Genomic DNA, 21,447 nt, shown 5'->3' on the forward strand with positions numbered 1-21,447 from the left:
AGCACCCATGACATGCCCGCACCCATCCCCACTGGCAGTGCTGCATCAGTATCCTGCCATGTTCCATACCGACAAGCCATTAATTGGTCAGCCAGTGTGAAATGGGGTCATTCCTTCATTCACAGGCAGAAGCTGACATTGTGCTCGTTTCCAGGTCCACTGAACACACACACATAATGAGCACAAAAGTCAGGCCAATATGTCTCTGTGAGGTAACATAAAAATTCCAATTGACCATCATTATCAGCCCAACGGAAGGGATTTAATAGGCAATGACTGCCAGATCTATAAGGGTTATGAGGAAACCTTTCTTTGAGCTAATCATAGCTGGTATGTTTATGGGTTATCAATCATTCCCCCATTATATGGACAACAGGGAGCAATGAAACTTAACAGGAGAATCGAGCAAGTAAGTCTGAAAACTAACAGGACAACAGCGAACATAGCTCATGCAAGATGAATGGAACCTTGGCTAAATGATTAATTGGCCCAAGCAGTGAGAGACTAATTTTTACCTGCAGAGATAAACTTGGCCACAACTTGGTCTGAAAACTCAGAGGTTTCCACTTTCCATACATCCAAAGAACCACAAGAGAGAAAACTAGTGCAATGCACAAATCTTAAAGGATTTAAATTTGAACATGTGATCACTTCTTGTATTTCTGCTTGAAACCTAAACACATGCTTTGTCTCCAGAATCCTTCTTTATTTGTGTGTGTATGTGTCTGTGTGCGTGAGTGAATATATTTTATTGCATTACTTTTCAAGGAGTTATGTGAGTAAATGTTATCTTTTCTTCTGATTTCAACTTCTCCAAGACCCTGCTTTGACTTGATTACTGAAAGTCATAACACTCAAAAGATTTAAAACACTCGGTCTAAAACACATCTTGGCGAAAACAACCCAGAAGTGAAAAAAGGAGGGAAAGTTATCCCACCTGCTCTCTCCGGATCCATAAGATATTTTTCTTTCTCTTAATTCAATATTTCTCTCCCTCGCTCCTATTCCTCAATCTGTACCTGATTTGAATCTAATTCACCTTCCTTCACCATCATTGTGCTATTTCTTTCCATAAAAGTTGAATTTCGTTGGTTAAGGAGATCCACTTTAAGGTCCCACATTTTACTCAGGTCCTTAATGCCCTATATACTCACTGCACCATTACGAGCTGAAAGAAATTGTTCACACGCTAGAAAGAAGTCTAAGCAATGAGGTACACTGTGACATGCCTCACTCTGACAAGATCTTGCCCAACGTGCTTTCCTCAGATTAAAAAAAGGGAACAGAATTGCTCATTCTATTTGTTCCCGGCCAATATTGCCATCTTTGAATCATTTTTGACCCCATGCCCAGTGCAAATAAATGCATCCATAATGGTGAGAGAATTAAACATTGTGAAGGCAAAAATGTTTTTTTTAAATTTGAAAGCACAGATATTGAAGAATGACAAGACTGATAAAAGTGGAGGAATAGATTTGTAAAAGAGCTGGGCAGATGAGGAGTATGTCTTTCCTCAGAGAATTTACGACAAGACCACACTGCTGCATAAATGTTAAGCAAGAAATACACTTACTCCCTGTAGACTACTCAATTGATATTCATGTTTGTTTGCCTGCGGCTAAAACATTTGTTTCTTTCTTAACCATTTATTCTAATATTGCTTCTTTATCGTAAACAGGTGCAAAGACAGAGGCTTTAACCATTTATACTTTAATGCAGAAAGCAAACTGTTTTCCATTGAAACCATCCCATTTATACATTTTAACCTGCCGACAATAAGCTAACCAAATTCTACACTACTTCATTTCAATCTTTCCCCTTCCTCTTCTAGAGACTCTGGGACATTTTTTGAGGGTTGGTGCTGAGAATACCAGTGGCTTCACAGTACTTCCTAATGAGCACTACTGGGACGTGAACCTACATGGTTGTTACCAAGCTATTCAAATGTGGAGTGGATCACAGATTAATCCAATGTGGTCTTCACACATGCACGTGCACATATGCACAAAAATACTTTCTTTTTCACAGCAGTCAGAGGATAGTGATCAGGGCTCGAATACTTCAATATTGCATTCCAAATGCAGTGTTCAGGCTACGCTGAGTGTCAGCACAGATCGAGAACAACTTGGGTGCTTGTACTTTTGCTTTGTACCAGATAAAGCTTTAGCATTCAAGTGACACCCCCACTGAGTGGGCGAACACCAGACCAATGGAAAAGAAGGTAATTCTCAGTTTCTTCCACCAAAGAAATCTAGGTGATGTGAAATTATCTTTCTTTCTGGGATGGCAAGATTACCAAGATGGAGGTTTGTCATACAAAATTAGAGTCCGTTCAACAATAACTTGGTACCAAAGCATTTTACTCTGTCAGAAACAAGATTTTGACTCCTTCCTTCGCACCTGCTTTTTACACTGCAGCTGCCTTTTTGGCTACAAATACAGTGTGTTTCTGACAGCTATATCAGATGCCAATTTGCTGAAGAATGCAGAGTATTCAATTAACAATATGTCAATAAATAAATAATGCTAGTTTGGTGTGAGCTCTCATTCTGGGATTTAACACTCCAAGTAACATTTCATAGTCTTACACAGCTGAATACGCATTTAGCAGAGGGAGGGACCTCCTATTTAAATTACTCATCAGCTTTCAGATTAGTTGCTTACTGATTGGCACTTTGCAGAATTTTTAAATTACTGAAGTTACTAAAGCCCAAAAGATTTGTGTTAAAGGTGCTGAAGGACTTGGCCCTGCACTAGTCAGCACGTCCCTTGCAATACAACAAGAGCGGCAGAATAAGCGGAGGTTTCCGTGCAGAGGAGAACAAACAAGCTCCTCAAAGAGGGGCAAGGAGAAGTGGCAGAGATGGACTTGCAGCAGGATGCACTCATGGAGCAATTCTTCCACCTGATCTTCAACAAGGAATAAACATGTGTAAACTGTCTGCATTTCACTCTGAGGTCTGCAAGGACTACCTTGCCAGTGACCCAGGCCATGAACTATTTTGTGTTGGGTTTCTTTCTGGTTGGAGCAGTTGATGCTCCCAGTTTGCTGTCCACTGTTGCATAAGGGAAGTCACTAAGGTTCTGTATTCAAAGAGAAATAACTGTCTTTCATTCTCTCTTGACAGAAAGAAGCAGGTGGAGCAGATACCTGGGCTTCAGGAGGTCTGAAGGCTTCCACATGGTTTAGGGAGTCATTGATAATACCCATATCACAATGCATGTCAGTTCTAATATTACACTCCCACAGCTCCCAGTTGCTGTATGACCAAAGGTAGTGAACAATGAAGGTCACCACCTGGTATCTCAGCAGCGCTAATGATGCCTTCATTCATAGAATTTCACAGCTATATGCCAGCCAATTCGACAAACCAGAGGGTGCCTAGTAGACAAGAAGAGTTATCCAATGACCAATGGCTCTGGTGTGCAATCCATAGCAGCCAAAATCCTGACACGCATTCTCCTGAACTGTCTCCTTCTTGTGGATGAGGAAATTCTCCAAGAGACGCACTTTTCTTGAGGAACTTCTGACCTGGGTCGGAATTCTCTGACCTCGCCGGTGGCTGGGATTCTCCAGTCCCGCTGCTATGAATGGAGATTTAACTGAGCACCTAATTCTCTGATCTCATTGACAGTGGTAGTGGGGCACGCAAGGCTGGAAAATTCCGGCCCAGGTCTTTGTTTCCAGGCAAATGGAAGAAAAATATCGAGAATTCTTCATTACTGAATAAATGAGGTGTGCAATTCACATATATAAAAGTGGCATGCAATTAATGAAAGACATACTGCCCCACACAAAATACTACAGCATTAGGATTCTTACGCAATGTTTCTGCTGCCTGGACTGTTTTGGCAGAACCTATAGTACTTGACAGAGCACATGGCAAGTTATGTGGTGATCTGCATGTTGCTCAACCTTGCCATCACGAGGGCACAGCCCTTGCCACCAGCTATGCAGCGAGCAGGATTGTGACAAGAGTTTTTTGGATATCCTGATTTTTTTCAGTCCATTGAGATAGTTCTTCTTCCTCTCAAGTCTGTGGAATGAGTGCATGGAGTCAACAGAAACCCATCAGCTTTGAAGACTTCAGCTGGAATTCCATTGGGTTCATGGAGTTTCTTAATTCTCAATGTTGTGATTGCTTGTTGCAGGTCTCCCATTGATAGTGGCTCACCCATGGATCCTACCATCGATAGTGGTTCACCTACAGATCTTACCACAATACTAGGGGAAAGTCTGAAGAGTGTCAAATTGCCACTGAGGAATCATGCTTGGGGAGTTGTTAAAAATGTTCTTTCCAGCGTTGTCATCCTTAAGAAGTGAAATGCCATCCAGTGAAAGAAGGGATTTTGTCTATTTGGTTTTGGTCTAAAGATGACTGGTGACTTCAAATATCATAATGGTCAGCATTTTATTTCACTTCATGATTATGACTACAACTATCCTGAGTGTCTTAGGTAGCTTTAAGATTTGAACCAGGATTAGCAAGACTATGTGATAGCGTCCATACAATTTACAACCTATTTGACAGTGGTTGTCCAAACATTTGAATTAGGAGCAGGAGTAGGTTATATGACCCCCTAATCTTGCTCCACACTTCAATGAGGTCATGGTTGATCTTCTTGTGGCCTCAACTACAAATTCCACAGACCCCCATTAACGTTTGACTCCCTTGTTAATCAAGAATATATCCAACTGCCTTAAAAGTATTCATGACCCCATTTCCACAATTCATTGTGGAAAATAGTTCCGAAGGTTCATAACTGTCTGAAAGAAAAACCTTCTTCTCATCTCCATCTTACATGGGAGAATCTTTATTTTTAAACTGAGTTTCCTAATTCTAGTCTCTCCTACAAGGGGATCCTCTTATCATCCACCCTCTCAAGTCCCCTCAGGATCTTACATGTTTCAGTAAAAATGATGCTCTTCTATTCTTCCTGCCAAAGTAGACAAGTTCACATTTTCTCACATTATACCCCATCTGCAATATTTTTGCCCACTCACTTAACCCACATGTATCCCTCTGCAGAATCCTTATGTCCTCTTCACAACTTACTTTCCCCCTATCTTTGTCTCATCATCAAATTTAATGCAGACAAAATTGGCAGCTAGAGTATTTTTCTACACTGGAAAATGTGAATTTATTGATTTTGGCAGGCAGAATAGAAAAACAACATATTATTTAAAAGGAGTGAGATTGCAGAACGCTGAGGTACAGAAGAACTTGGATGTTCTGGTACATGAATCAGGAAATGTTATTATGCAGGTACAGCCAGTGACTGGGAAGGCAATTGGAATGTTGTGTATTGCAAGGGAAATGGAATATAAAAGTAGTGATGTTTTGCCACAGTTATACAGGACATTGATAAGACTACATCAAGAGTACAGTGTAGAGTTTTGGTCTCCTTAGTTAAGAAAGGATATAAATGTGTTAGAAGCAGTTCAGGAAAAAATTTACTTTGCTGATAACTGGGATAGGCAGCTTATCTTAAGAGGAAAGGTTGGACAGACTGGGCCTGCCTCCATTGGAATTTAAAAGGCTATTAGGCTTTTCACTGCATCAAAGATTAACTGCTCTTTGGAGTCAGTATTAGCTACCTCCGAGATGGAAAACACTACATGATCTACAGTTTGCAGCTACCTTCAGTGTTTTGTCCATTCTGTACTCTATTTGCAAGCTACTCTTGATCTTTTAAATTCTGCATTCAAAAACTCTGAATTTGCCAAAACAAAACTCATGTATCAAACCTCATCTGATCATCCAAATATTCTACCTTCCACATTTGTTGAAGGGGGGACTTTGGAATATGTTGAGTGCTTCCCATATCTTGACAATCATCACCCACTGAAAAGGCCACCATTGACAAAGAGATCCTAAACTGGAGCAGCTGTGACAGCTCATCTTCTAGGAACTACAGCAGCAGGAATTTGACAGCAAAGACAAGTCAACAAAACTCTTTGGGGGCAATCTTACCAGCTCATCATGCGATTGGTGTGGTGAGCCGTTAAGATTAGTCGCGAGCCGAAAGACCAGATTTGCACCCAATTTCTTGCCTCTCGAGGGGCTATCAGCAGCATTTTGCTAGCTAATCGACCTCACACCTGGGAAGGGGATAATTTTGATATTATTAAATAATTTTAATATTATCACTGAGACCGGAACGCAATTGTTGGGGCTCACTCGCTGGTGGAGATTGGGGTCCTGACACAACGTCCTCACTGGTGGGACCGGAGACCATCGAAGCCCCCCTGGTGGTCGGGGCAAGGCCGGGCAGTGTTCCTTGAGATCCTGGCAGTGCCCGCCTGGCATCAGGCAGTGCCAAGGAGACGGGGCCTCAGGAGAATGGTCGGAGCCTGAAGGGGGCAGGGCCATGATGAGGAGGCAAGGGGGATATATTCTGCATTGGGGATTGGCCAGGGCATTGATCGGTTGGAGTGGGGGAAATCAGGGCTTGCTGTTAGGATGGGGGAGGAGCGATGTGGGGGGATGTGAGAGATCTTCCAGTACACTGTGTGATAGCACCCCTAGCAGTCTGCAGCCATTTTCCAGCATTAATAAGTTCTGTCAACTCGGCCTACTGGTGAGAATCCCACTTCGTCTCATTTCCTTTCTAAGTGCCAAATGATTATGTCTGGGAGCTTGCCTGAAAAATGGGTATGATTCTCTCCCTAATCATGCTTGTTTGGTACATAGAATTCTTTTAGTAAGATCCCCCTCCCCCCACTCCCCCGCATGCTAGTTGTTGCCACCACCATGCTGTAGTGAATCCTGGACTGTGTATCAGCAATACATAAGAACACTAGAGAAATTCCATTAGCAATGCCTCTGCCGAATTCTCCTGATTTCAAAGAGAAGGCCATCAAACAAACACTAGTATCCTGGTTGAAGCCAGCTCCAAAAGCATTCAAGCTCAAGTCCTGAAAAATCAAATTCAATGGACTGAAAGCTGTATTCAGATGGCTGAAAAATGTTTCCCCCACCATTCCCTTTTGTTTTAAATGGCCAACGTTCCAGGGGAGGACAAATAAAAATACTTCAAAGTCACTCCTTGAAGCACAGTAACATCAACATTAATGATTGAGAGGAGCTTTCTACCAATTGTCCAGAATGGCTACAACTTGTCCATGAAACAGTACCAGAAGTAGAGTCCAAATGCCCTAATGAGGTGACAGAACAGCAGCAGAGAAAAGAAAAGGAGGAAATCCTGCACCTCAGATCCTATCAATTCATGGGACATTATGCCCAAGGTCTAAGAGTCGGAAATCAGCCGGTTCAGTCACATGAAGACATGGCAGAAACTCACAATCCTGAGGAGATTTTATCATCAAATTGAGAGGCATCTGATGGCGAGCAGTGAACAGCTAAGGAGGAGGAGGAGGAAAGAAAGTCAACCAACACATTCTCTTTTGGCTGGGTTGTTCATGATCGACTCATCAGCATATCAGCACCCGCCCCTCTCCATTCACCAACAGTCCCCCACCTTATCTTCCCTCTGTCACTTGACCACCACAGGGCAATAGCGGAAAAGTAAAATCCCTCACAAAATCAACATTCCAAATCATGTTTATAAATTAAATCCTGCCATGAAAGTGTTAAATTAAAAGCGGGGGAATTTAGAGTAGCTAAGAGTAGTGGGCGAGAAGAGGATTGGGAGAGGTTTAAATGTCAACAAAGATTGACAAAGAAGTTGATAAAGGAGGGTAGGAGAAACTATGAAGCTGGGCTAGCGCTTAATATAAAAAAGGATAGCAAGAGTTTTTATAAATATATAAAAAGGAAGAGGCTGGCTAGGGTGAATGTTGGTCCTTTAGAGGATGAGAAAGGGGACCTAGTGGTAGGGGATGGGGATATGGCTAAGGTATTGAATAACTTTTTTGTTTCTGTCTTCACGGAGGAGGACGTGAATAATTTGCCGGGTGTTAGCGATGGAAAGGTGGTAGGACTGGAGGGTCTTAATGACATTACTGTTACTAGAGAGGCGGTGCTCGACAGACTGGAGGGGCTGATTGTGGACAAGTCCCCAGGACCGGATGGAATGCATCCGAGGGTTCTGAAAGAAATGGCGGAGGTTATAGTGGATGCATTGGTGGTTATTTTCCAGACGTCGCTGGATTCCGGGGAAGTGCCGGAAGATTGGAAAACGGCTAATGTTACGCTGTTGTTTAAGAAGGGTGCCAGGCAAAAGGCAGGGAATTATAGGCCGGTTAGTTTAACGTCTGTGGTAGGTAAAATGTTAGAATCTGTCATTAAGGAGGAAATTGCGAGGCATCTTGAAGGCAATTGCTTGATAGAGCAGACGCAGCACGGTTTCATTAAAGGGAAGTCGTGTCTGACAAATTTACTGGAGTTCTATGAGGATGTGTCTAAAGCGGTCGATAGAGGAGAGCCGGTGGATGTGGTCTTTCTGGATTTTCAGGAGGCGTTTGACAAAGTACCTCATAAGAGGTTATTGCAGAAGGTCAGGGGACTTGGAGTTGGGGGTAGGGTGTTAGCGTGGATAGAGGATTGGTTGTCAAATAGGAGGCAGAGAGTGGGGGTCAACGGGTGCTATTCGGATTGGCGGATGGTGACTAGTGGAGTGCCCCAGGGGTCGGTGCTGGGGCCTCAGCTTTTTACCATTTATATAGATGATCTGGAGGAGGGAACCGAGTGTAGGGTGTCGAAATTTGCGGATGACACCAAGATTGGGGGAACGGCAAATTGTGCGGAGGGTGTGGAGAGTCTGCAGAAGGATCTAGATAGGCTGGGCGAATGGGCCAGGAAATGGCAAATGGAATTTAATGTTGGCAAGTGTGAGGTGGTCCACTTTGGTAGGAAGAATGGTAGGAAGGACTATTACTTACGGGGCGAAAAACTGCAGCAGGCGACGGTGCAGAGGGACCTTGGGGTCCTTGTGCATGAGTCGCAAAAACCCAGCTTGCAGGTGCAGCAGGTGGTCAGGAAGGCGAATGGGATGCTGGCCTTCATAGCGAAGGGGATTGAATATAAAAGTAGGGAGGTCTTGCTGCAGCTGTATAGGGCATTGGTGAGGCCGCAGCTGGAGTACTGTGTGCAGTTTTGGGCGCCGCACCTGCGCAAAGATATTTTGGCCTTGGAGGGAGTGCAGAGGAGGTTTACTAGGCTGATACCGGAGTTGAGGGGGTTGAACTATGAGGAGAGGCTGAATAAACTAGGCTTGTACTCGTTGGAGTTTAGAAGAATGAGGGGAGATCTCATTGAGACGTATAAGATGATGAATGGGATGGATAGGATAGAGGTGGAGAGACTCTTCCCACTGAAAAAAGACAGTAGGACTAGGGGGCACAGCCTCAAGATAAAGGGGGGGCGTTTTAGAACGGAGTTGAGGAGGAACTTCTTCACTCAAAGGGTGGTGAATCTCTGGAATTCTCTACCCATTGAAGTGGTGGAGGCTGCCTCGCTAAATATTTTCAAGAAGCGGGTTGATGGGTTTTTGATAAGAGAGGGGATTAAGGGTTATGGGGAGAGGGCCGGAAAGTGGAACTGAGCCACGACAGATCAGCCATGATCTTATTGAATGGCGGGGCAGGCTCGAAGGGCCAGATGGCCTACTCCTGCTCCTATTTCTTATGTTCTTATGTTCTTATGATGCATACAAATGTTAACCAGTTACCTTTGTCCAATCTCTCAGTGTTTATCTTAGGCTTTTGCCTAATGCTTCTAAACAACACACCCCAGTAACTGCAGCATGTCTGTGGAAGGCTGCTGACTTTCAGTGGGGAAAACAAGAGATGGTGTTAGAGGATGCCCTGGAGTAGCTCTGGCCGTTGAAAGCCCAGTTCTTGTGAGGGGTTTTATTTTTTCACTATTACCCTGTGGTATCTGCTTTGTGGAGTGCAGGAACTATAGGGTTCACATACTTGTGAAGTCTTGTCACTGGAGAACGGATGTATCCATGGTTCAGCGATTAGTTGGGTATAATTATAGTCTACCTTGAGGCTGGACACACCTCAGGAATATTTCCAGATGACACAACAACATTTTGAAAAATAACATATAACCTGCTAGGTTAATGAATAGGTTAAGAATGGATGGCTTTTATGCCTTTATGCCCACAGCTAATGTTTTTATGAATATAATTTGTCTTGTTGCTGGCACAATGTGCGTCTATACAACTTTTCAGTGCTAAAAATGCTCCTTAGCTCTTTGATTTCTTTGACTGTGCTTGGTCACCTGTCTTAATATTTCCTTCCTTATTCCAAGATCAGTTTTGATAACATGCTTGTGAAGTGTCTCAGCTCATTTTACTATGTTAAAGGCATTACGTAAGTTATTATCATTGGTTGTTACGTACCTCTCTGGTTTAAATTTCTCTGGTTCTGGCCAGTATTCAGGGTCATAGTGAAGGACGCCAACAGGAACTTCTACAGTAATCCCTGCTGGAATTAAATATCCGTTCACCAAACAATCCTTTTCACACACTCGTCCAAACCTGCAGCAGGCCAACAAAAGAGCTAGTTATTTCATCTCTGATCTTTACAAACAATGACAACATGTATCATAATTGTTGTCAGTTATGGTCTTTGCACTCCCCGATCCCATCCAAGGAGAGCGAAGATCAGCTTCTGTCACCTTGACCAGCTTTCACCTCTCCTTTTCTGAAGACACTAATGTCTGGCATGGTTACATGAACACAATATGCTCTTCATAGACACACAGGCATTTTCTAATGGAGGTTACTGGATAGAACCAAGAATGGGAAAGCTGGGTATGTTTTTTTTTCTTTGGAGCTGAGAAGATTTAATAGAGGTGTTCAAAGGTACATGGAATTTTGATAAAGAAAAATTGTTTCCACGGGCAACAGGGTCACTAACAAGAGGACTTAGATTTAACATAATTGGTAAAAGAATAGAAGGATATTAAAGTATTTTTAATTTTGTGTGGGAAGGTATAATAGGCAATGTGTTTCCAGAAAAGGCAGTGGGAGCATATTCATCAGTAACTTTCAAAAGGAAACTGGATACTTGAAGGAATAAAGTTTGCATGGGTAAGGGGAGAAAGTAGAGGAGTGGGACTAACTGATTGCTATAACAGAGGAGCTATTTGTTCTTATTCTAAATAGAGTGATTACTTATTATAGGATTTAACTTCTGTTTTATACATAAAGGAAAAGAAAGCAGGACAGGGCTGGGGTCAGTTGTGATGTCCAAGAAGGAAGCAATGGAAAGGCTAGGGATGAGTAAGTTGTCATCAAAATAGCTTAGAGGTAAGTACCAAACCTATAGATAAAAAAAATTTAGCAGTGCCGTGTACCATATGATGTCTATACCCATAATACTTCCTTTAGGGTAGAACTTTGTTTTATTATAGAACATTACTGATACATTAACATGAAGGTACTGCCTTGACAGTAACACTGCCTTAACAAGACAAGTTATTAAAACATCCTGCCTGTACAAAATTCAATGGAAAGATAGGTAATATGAATTAACAAAATTTTTAGAAGGGATTTTAACGCCCTCATCACCATAATCGTTTCAAGAACCATGTTTTTTTTACCTGACTCCAGGTGGATACATGCGTAGAGACTCCGAGATCACCATGTCTAAATATGGCAAGTTCTGCACGTTGTTATAATCAGGGGTGGTCTGAAAGATTTACAATGATGTGTTAACAGATAATACCATTTTCACTGAATCTTTTGTCGCAAATTCCTGGTTTGCATTAGAATTACTCTTGGGTTTAGTGACTTCAATATCCAGTGCAATCAATTTCACCATTGCTATCCAAAATTAGACATATGATAGTGTCATCTGGTGATGTAACAAGGATAGGTCTTGTTCTGTTAACTGCAATCGCACATCATCCCCATAGTGATTTTTTGCATCTTTTAGAGGATGGATAAATAAAAATCCCACCGAAATTGTAAACCTGATCTATTTGACATATGAGATAGAAGCTAACGGAATAATGTTCAAAGTGAGTTTTAATTTTTTTGTTACCTTTTTCCAACATAGGAAGTAACAAAGCTCATCTCATTACTCCACTAAGAAGGCAAAATTCAGGCTAGAGGTTCTCTGAAACAAGTTGGAGTTGCATTTAAGAGGAAGGTTCTTGCCCGCTGCATTTGTCTTTCATTCTATGCTACTCCACACTGCATCTTACCCTGTTCTAAAATTTGATGTCCGATCATTCCTTAGCCTTCTGTGTCACAGGATTGGTTAATTCAGCTGCCAATCGAAGACCACCACCCTTATACCCTGCTATGGTACCAAGGTAATGGCAAACATATTGTGTAGGAATGTCGAGGATTCTTGCTGAAGTCAAATGAGCAAGGCATTCCTAACATATTATATCCAAATTTGTCTCTGGAATGTGTTAGTGGGCCTCACTGTCTCAACTTGATGTTGTGTGTGATAACCACCATTCTGGGGAGATGCTCTGACTGGCTTCAACTCACTTTCAGAATTTAATCCCACGTGAGCCACAACTGATAACAATTGCTGAATATAAATTGCCCCAAATTCTTGTAATGTTAAATCATCAGAAGTCTTGAAACATTGGCACAGACTTTTGTTCTCCATCAAGGCAAAGATGGCAGAATTGGCAAAATTCATAAACTGTGTCCCAAACATGACGCATCCCATTTTCACGATGGTGCAGATGTGAATGGGGCAAATTTCATGCATGCACATTTTACTGGGGTATCTGGCCATTTAAATCATCAGCCACCGGAAATGAAGTGGGGTTTTGCTAGGCCAGGTGTGTGAAACCCAAAATGTGCAGATTAACCAGGTAAGAACAGGTCTGAACTTCCCTATGGAAGGAAGGTACCCTTTCTGATCTGGCACCAGGGCACCTTTGTCGGAGGAAAGGTGCCCTTTGAAATTGTTAAAATTAGGTATGAATGTGCATAAAACTTGCATTAGCCAATTATCATCAAACTCATTGGCATAGTCAAGAGATATGTCAAAATCAACTGCCAAAACTTTCAGAAGCACTTGTCAAATGGAACTGTCAAGGCATTTAAAGGTCTTGCTCTTCAAATCTTTGAAAACAAATGTCTGGAGTTTTAACAAAAAGGATTGTTTGCTATTTCACTGTCTGTTGCCATAAGCCTGAGGATTTCTATTTCTGCATAAGTGCTGCATGACTGATTTCACAACCATCCATTATCACCATGGGATGCCTGCTAGTACACAGTTTGATTGACAGATACAAGTGGTCACACACTCTTTGTGGGATTATGAATTCCAATGCTTGTTGTTGTTAGGACAAGTCTACCAAACTTTTCCAGCCATGGAACTCTTTTGACTTCCCAAGAGTGCTGATGGAACACCTAACAAAGTCTTATTATGTTGAAGAATTAAACCACAAAAAACTGATTGCTTTGTGCAATCAGTACAAACATACAAAAACAGTTAAAAGGCTTTACTATTTCTTTTATGCATACATTTATTATAATGAAAAAAGTTACCTTATTCAGTAATACTTGACTCTTACCTTCCTCCTGTCACTCGACACCTCTCACTCGCACACTCACCTTTCTCGCTCAGACATTTCACCTTTGGAACCTTACCCTGCCTCAGCTCATCTGCTGCTAAAACCTTCATTTATGCATTTGTTACACAAGACTTGACCATTCCAATGTACCACATTCTACCCTCTATAAACTCTCCAAAACTTTGTAGAAATCTTGTTCCCTATCATCCTTGTTCTCACTAATGTATACTGGCACCAAATCAAGAAATGCCTTGATTATAAAATCTCATCCTTAGTTTTGTAATCCCTCCATGGCTTCCCCCTCCTGATTTATACAATATACTCCATCCCCACACCCTCCAAGATCTTTGCGCTTCTCAAATACTGGCCTCTAGTGCATCGCCAATTTTAATTACTCCATCATCGGTTGTCGAGGCCCCAGGCTCTGGAATTCTCTTCCTACACCTTGTCATCTCTCTATTTTGCTCCCCTGCACGCCCCCCCCGCTCCCCACCCACCCCCCCCTCCCCGCCCCCCCGAAGGCCCTTCTTAAAGTCTATCTCTTTAACCAAGTTCTTGGTGATCTGATCTAATTTTTTTTATGTGGCTTTGTGCCACTTTAATTTATAATGCCCCCGTGAAGTGCCTTGGGGAATTCCAACATTGTTACTAATAATTAGTTAGAACCCCAACATTATTTTACCATGGCAGAAAGTGAACTAGCTGAACCCATGCCTTTTGTCCTCTAGGAATTTTGTATTGTCCTTAATTGGACTAATGGTCTTTTCTCTCTTATTGTTAGTATGAATAAATGCATCTCCTAAGCAGCTAGCCTACTGCATCTTGCATTTGGCAAGGTACCAAAGCAACCTAGCTTTTTACTGTTCAATGAAGCAGATTTATAAAATTGCTGGGATAAAAAGGAACTTTATTTCTGCAGTATGTTATAAGATAAGCAATTCAGGCATGTTCTGATCTAAGGGCTGAGTCTATAATTTATGGCAAAATCTCTTTCAAGCCATTTATCTTTATCAAGTCTTGGAAATGCACTTTCTGTAAGGCTAAGATATGTAAGGCTAATATGTAAGGAAATTTAAAATTTCCTCTCAACATACCAAGAGTATGCATTTACTTTTCAAAATTTCACAGGTGCATTTTGACATTGCTCTTGTGGTGTGATCTGTGCATTTTTTTTCAATTAGGACTCAGAGCTTAATTACACAGCAGATTAGATACCAGTGACTATCACAGCACAAGATATTAGCTGAAAGCATTTTAACTCTAATGGCAGGATTATTGGAAGTTGACTGGTGCTGATGAAGAAATGGAGAGCTGTGATGAGGGTTAGCACTGCTACCTCACAGTGCCAGGGACCCAGGTTCAATTCTGACTCTGGATGACAGCGTGGAGTTTGCATGTTCTCCTTATTCTGTATGGGTGTCCTCAAGTGCTCTTGTTTCTTCCCACAGTCCAAAGATGTGCAGGTTAGATGATTTGGTATGCTAAATTACCCCTTAATGTCCAAAGATGTGTTAGTTAGGTGGATTTTCTGTGGTAAATGCACAGAGTTACAGGGAGTGAGTGATGGGGAGGGCCTAGGCTGGAATGCTTTTTCAGAGAGTCAATACAGATTCGATGGGCCAGATGGCCTCTCTCTGTACTGGAAGAATTCTATGGTTTTATTTATGGATTCTCAAAAGGTGCTCTTAAATTGCTATGTCATAGACTTGTTAGTAGAATCAAAGTCCATGGAGTTAAACAGGAATGGGTTCAGTGGGCAGCTGAATGTGAAATTGATGAAGGGAGAGAAAACAGAAAATTTTGGTCAATGGTTACTTTTTAGATTGGAGGAAAGTGTATAGTAATGCCTCCTAGAAATCGGTGTTGAAACCACTGTTTTTTTTGATTATATTAGTTACCTGGGCCTCGGGTCACAACCCATAATTTCACAATCCATAATTTTGCAATTGACTGGTAATTTGGAAATATCATAAACCGTGAGAAAGGTAAGAAGAGATTGAAGATCACAGATGGGTGAAATTGACAGATACATGGCAGATCACAGGACTGTAGGAAGCCATTTGGCCCATCATGTCTGCTCCTACTCTCCAAACGAGCATCATTGCTTAATGCCATCTCCCTGCCTTTTCCCCATAGCCCTGCACATTGTTTCTGTTCAAGTAATCATCTAATGCTTGATTGAACCTGCCTCCACCACACTTCCAGGCAGTGCATTCCAGACCCGAACCACACATTATGTAAAAAAAAGTTTTATTCTCACATAGCATTTGCTTCTTTTGCAAATCACTTTAAATCTGTTCTCTCTCATTCTTGAAACTATTACGAGTGGGAACAGTTTCTCTTAATATACTCTCCCCAATCCCCTCATGATTTTGATCACCTCCATCAAATCTCCTCTGAGCATTTCTTGCCTCGAAGGAGAACAGTCCCAACCTCTCCAATCTATCTTCATAACGGAAGTTTCTCATACCGGGAATCATTCTTGTAAACTTTTTCAATACATTCACATTCTTCCTATAGTGTATAGTGTCCAGAATTGTACAAAATATTCCAGCTAAGGATACCTTCAATGATCTATGCACCGAGGTTCCTCTGCTCATGCACCCCTTTAAACATTTTACTGCTTATCTTATATTTCTCTCTATGTAGTTCCTACCAAAATGGATTACCTCACACTTCTCTGCATTGAACTTTACCTGCCTCCTATCTGTCCACTCCACCAGCTTTGAAATTGTCTCCTGCACACCAAGACCTTGATCAACAAAAGACACAAATACCAATCCCTGGGGAACACCACTACAAAGTCATAGAAATCATAAAATCATAGAAACACTACAGTACAGAAAGAGGCCATTCGGCCCATCAAGTCTGCACCGACCACAATCCCACCCACGCCCTACCTCCATATCCCTACATATTTTACCCACTAATCCCTCTAACCTATGTGTCTCAGGACACTAAGGGGCAATTTAGCATGGCCAATCAACCTAACCTGCCCATCTTTGGACTGTGGGAGGAAACAGGAGCACCCAGAGGAAACGCACGCAGACACGAGGAGAATGTGCAAACGCCACACAGACAGTGACCCGAACTGGGAATCGAACCCGGGTCCCTGGAGCTGTGAAGCAGTAGTGCTAATCACTGCGCTACCGCGTCACCTCTCCAAAGTATCCTCCAGCCTGAAAAATATCCCTTGACTGTCACTCTCTGCTTCCTATTATTCAGCCAAATTTTATTGAATCGTAGAATTCATACACTGCAGAAGAAGGCCATTCAGCCCATTCAGCCTTCACCAACAACAGTCCTCTTTCTCTTGGAAGAAGTGATCACAATATGGTTGAATTTAAAATACAGATGGAGCGTGAGAAGGTAAAATCTAATACCAGTGTCTTGTCCTTAAACAAAGGAGACTACAATGGAATGAGGGAGGAGTTAGCTAAGGTAGAGCAAAACTTTATGGTGGAACAACTGAGGAACAATGGAGGACTTTCAAAGCAATTTTTTCACAGTGCTCAGCTAAAAGTATATACTAGTGATAAGGAAGGACAGTAAAAAAGATAATTAGCCATGAATATCTAAGGAAATAAAGGAGAGTATCAAATTGAAAGAAAATGCATACAAAGTGGCAAAGATTAGTAGGAAACTAGAGGATTGGGAAATATTTAAAGCTCAACTGAAAGCCACGAGAAAAGCTATAAAGAAAAGTGAGATAGATTATGAGAATAAACTAGTTCAGAATATAATAGAGAGCAAAAGTTTTTACAAACATATAAAACGAAAAAGAGTGGTTAAAATAAACATTCGTCTTTTAGAGGATGCGGTGGGGGGGTGGAGTTTAATAACTGGAAATGAAGAAATGGATGAGGCATTGAACAGGTATTTTGTGTCAGTCTTCACAGTGGAAGACACAAATAACATGCCAAAAATTGATGACAAGAAGGCTACGACAGGAAGGACCTGGAAACTATCATTATCACAAAAGAGGTAATATTGGGCAAGTTAATGGGGCTAAAGGTAGACATGTTTCCTGGCCCTGATGTAATGCATCCCAGGGTACTAAAAGAGATGGTGGGGGGAGTAGCAAAAACATTAGTGGTAACTTATCAAACGTTGCTAGACTCTGGGGTGATTCCCGCAGATTGAAAAACAGCAAATGTGACGCCACTATTGAAAAAAGGTGGACAAAAAGTGGGTAACTATAGGCCAGTTAGCTCAACTTCTGTAGTAGAGAAAAGCTTGAATCTATCATCAAGGAAGAAATAGTGAGACATCTGGATATAAACTGTCCCATTAGTAAGACACATTGAGAACATCATGTGATTGGTGGACAATGGAGAACCTGTAGATATGGTGTATCTGGATTTCCAGAAGGCATTTGACAAGGTGCCACACGAAACACTGCTGCATAAGATAAAGGTGCACAGTGTTACGGGTAATGTATTAGCATGGATAGACTAACAGAAAACAAAGAGCGGGGTAAATCAGTGTTTTTCTCGTTGGCGATCAGTGATTAGTGGTGTACTTCAGGAATCAGTATTGGGACGGCAATTGTTTATGATTTACAAAGATGATTTGGAGTTGGGGACCAAGCGTAATATGTCAAAATTCACAGATGACACGAAGATGAGTGACAGAGCGGATGTGTGCAGAGGACGCTGAAAGTCTGCAAAGGAATATATAGTCTAAGTGATAGGGCAAGGGTCTGGCAGATGGAGTACAATATTGGTAAATGTGAGATCATCCATTTTGATAGGAATAACAGCAAAATGGACTATTATTTAAATGGTAAAAAATTGCAGTATGCTGCTGTGCAGAGTGACCTGGGTGTCCTTGTGCACGAATCACAAAAAGTTGATATGCAGGTGCAGCAGGTAATTAAGAAGATAAATGGAATTTTGTTCTTCATTGCTAAAGGGTTGGAGTTTATAACAGCAAGGTTATGTTGCTGCATCAGGTGCTGGTGAGGCCATACCTAGAGTACTGTGTACAGTTCTGGTCTCCTTACTTGAGTAAGGATATACTGACACTGGAGGGGATGCAGAGCAGATTCACTAGGTTGATTCCGGAGTTGAGAGGGTTGGCTTACGAGGAGAGACAGAGTAGACTGGGGCTATACTCATTGGAATTCAGAGGAATGAGGAGAGATCTTATAGAAACATACAAGATTATGAAGGAAATAGATAAGATAGAAGCAGGGAAGTTGTTTTCACTAGCGGGTGAAACTAGAACCGGGGTATGGCCTCAAAACAAGGAGGAACAGATTCAGGACTGAGTTGAGAGGAACTTCTTCACCCAAAGGGTTGTGAATCTGTGGAATTCCCTGCCCAGTGAAGTAGTTGAGGGTCTCTCATTGAATGTTTTTAAGACACAGATAGATACATTTTTGAACAGTAAAGGAATTAAGGGTTATGGTGAGCAAGCGGGTAAGTGGAGCTGAGCTGAGTCCATGAGAAGATCAGCCATGATCTAACCGAATGGCGGAGCAGGCTCGAAGGACCAGATGGCCTACTCCTGCTCCTAGTTCTTATGTTTTTAATTAACAATCCCACCCAGGCCCTATCCCCGCAACCCCACACGTTTACCCTGCTCTTCTTCCTGACACTAACGGGCCATTTTGCATGGCCAATCAACCTGACTCATACATCTCTGGAGTGTGGAAGGAAACTGGATCACACAGAAGAAACCCATGCATACACAGGACATGCAAACTCCACACAGTCAGTGACCCCAGGCTGGAATTGAACCAGGGTCCCTGGAGCTGTGAGGCAGCAGTGCTAACCAATGTGCCACCGAGCCAATTTATACCCACTTTCATACTGACCCTTTTATTCCATGAGCTATAACTTTTCTCACAATTCGATTGTGTGACACTATCTTAAATGCCTTTTGAAAGTTTACATCAAAAGCATTAACTCACCTAACCACAGTGGCACAGTGGGTAGCACTGCTGCCTCACAGCACCAGGGATTCAGGTTCGATTCTGGTCCAAAGATGTGTAGGTTAGGTGGATTGGCCATGCTAAATTGCCCCTTAGTGTCCAAAGATCTGTAGGTTAGGTGGATTGGCTGTGGTAAATGCATGGGAATACGGGGATAGGTCAACAAAGAGTGGGGCTGGCCATGATGCTCTTTTGGAGTGTCAGCGCAGACTCGATGGACTATACGGCCTCCTTCTCCACTGTAAGGGTTCTATAACTTTTCCTTTATGTCCTCAAAAAACTCCAGCAAGTTAGTTAAATATGATTACCCCTTCAGAAAAACCATGTCTTTTCCTATTTTTTTCCATGTGACTACTATTTCTAGCCCAAACGATTGTTTCTTAGAGCTTGCCCACCAATGATAAAGTGGATTAAACGGTTAGGAAGGCATATGGTATACTTGCCTTTATTAGCTGAGACACGGGGTGAATTTTACCATCCCATCCGTCACGGGAATCAGAGCAGGTGAGAGACGGACCATGGAAACCCCTGGTGGGATTTTCTGGTTTTGCTGACGAGCGAGGCTGGAAATCCCCACCCGTTGAATTTAAGAGCAGGATGTTGCCTATGCTGAAGAGTTTTCGTTATGAAGAGAGATTGGATAGATTGGTGTAGTTTTCCTTGGAGCAGAGGAGTCTGAGCGGAGATGTGATCGAGATGTATAAAATTATGAGGGGCAGGAGGTTTAGAAAGATGTGAGGAAAATTTTTTAAACCCAGAGAGTGGTGAGAGTCTGGAACTCAATGGCTGAAAGGGTGGTGGAGGCAGAGACCATCATAACATTTAAGAAGTATTTAGGTGTGCACTTGCGATGCCAAGGCATACAAGGCTGTGGGCCAAATGATGGAAAATGGGATAGTTAGGTGGGAGGTACAGTGGTATCACTGCTGCCTCACAGCACCAGGGACATGGGTTTGATTCTGGCCTCGGGTGACTGTGTGGAGTTTGCACATTCTCCCTATGTCTGCATGGTTTTTTACCAGGTGCTCTGGTTCCCTCCTACAGTTCAAAGATATGAGGATTAAGTGGGTTGGTCGTGATAAATTGCCCTTTTGTGTTCAAAGATGTATAGGTTAGATGGATTAGCCAAGGTAAATGCATGGTAAATCCTGAGGCTATCCTTTGTTGAACAATGGCATAACATTAACAATTCTCCAGTTCTCTTGCACCTTCCCTGAGTCTAGGGAAGATTAGAAGATTATGGCCTGCATCCCTGTAATTCCCACTCTCCCTTCCTTCAGCATCTTTGGATATATCTCATCCAGTCCCTGTGCTTTGTCTTTTAGTACTGACAGTCTATTCAATACTTCCTTCTTATTTCCTCGACTGTCAATATGTCCTGGGTAACATCTATCTCCTTGGTAAAGCTGGATGCAAAGTTTTCATTTAATACCTCAATCATGCTTCCTCCCTGTGTAAATTATCTTTTAGGTCCTTAATTGGCCCTACTCCTCCTTTTACCACTTTTTTACTATGTAAATGTCTATAGAAGATTTTGGGATTCTCCTTCATGTTGTCTGGCAGTCGTTTCTCATAATCCCTCTTCACTTCTCTAATGAGCTTTTCCACCTCCCCTCTGATCTTTCTGTATTACACTTGCCTCTCAATTATATTTTCCACCTGACACCTGTCATAGGCACACTCTTACTTCCTTATTTTAATTTCTATCTCCTTGTTTCATCCCAGGAGCTCTGGATTTGTTTTCCCTACCTCTCCTTTTTAAGAAAATATACCTTGACGCTGCCTGAACCATTTCTTTTTTGAAAGTAGCCCATTGTTCAGCTCCAGTTTTTCCCCTCAACCTTTTGTTCCAGTCTAACTGGCCCAGTTCCACTCTTGACCCATTGAAGTCAGCTCCCTCCCAGTTAATTATTTTTACTCTGGGCTGCCTACTTTTCTTTTCTGTCATCATCCTAATCCGTATGATACAATTATCATTATCTCCTAAATGTTCCCCCCAACACTCAATCTACTTGGCCCACCTAATTTTCAAGAACGAATCTAACA

At 42.1% G+C, this 21,447-nt stretch overlaps 1 protein-coding gene across 8 annotated transcripts in view; it reads right to left on the reverse strand.

The window, feature by feature from the left end:
• The window catches only part of tbxas1 (thromboxane A synthase 1 (platelet)), a 222,379-nt gene that overhangs the window by 12,922 nt on the left and 188,010 nt on the right, over positions 1 to 21,447 (reverse strand). For 7 of the 8 annotated variants that reach the window (XM_080190624.1, XM_080190625.1, XM_080190626.1 and 4 more), the window contains 2 exons: positions 11,520 to 11,608; positions 10,315 to 10,452 (listed from right to left, as the gene is read on the reverse strand). The exons of the other annotated variant lie outside the window; for it this stretch is intronic. In XM_080190624.1, coding sequence (XP_080046750.1) covers positions 10,315 to 10,452; positions 11,520 to 11,608 — 227 coding nt within the window. The remainder of the gene's footprint in view (positions 1 to 10,314; positions 10,453 to 11,519; positions 11,609 to 21,447) is intronic. 8 annotated transcript variants of the gene reach the window in all.

The sequence above is a fragment of the Carcharhinus amblyrhynchos genome, chromosome 6 (assembly GCF_965287045.1).
Source record: "Carcharhinus amblyrhynchos chromosome 6, sCarAmb.v2.hapA, whole genome shotgun sequence".
Lineage (NCBI taxonomy): Eukaryota > Metazoa > Chordata > Chondrichthyes > Carcharhiniformes > Carcharhinidae > Carcharhinus > Carcharhinus amblyrhynchos.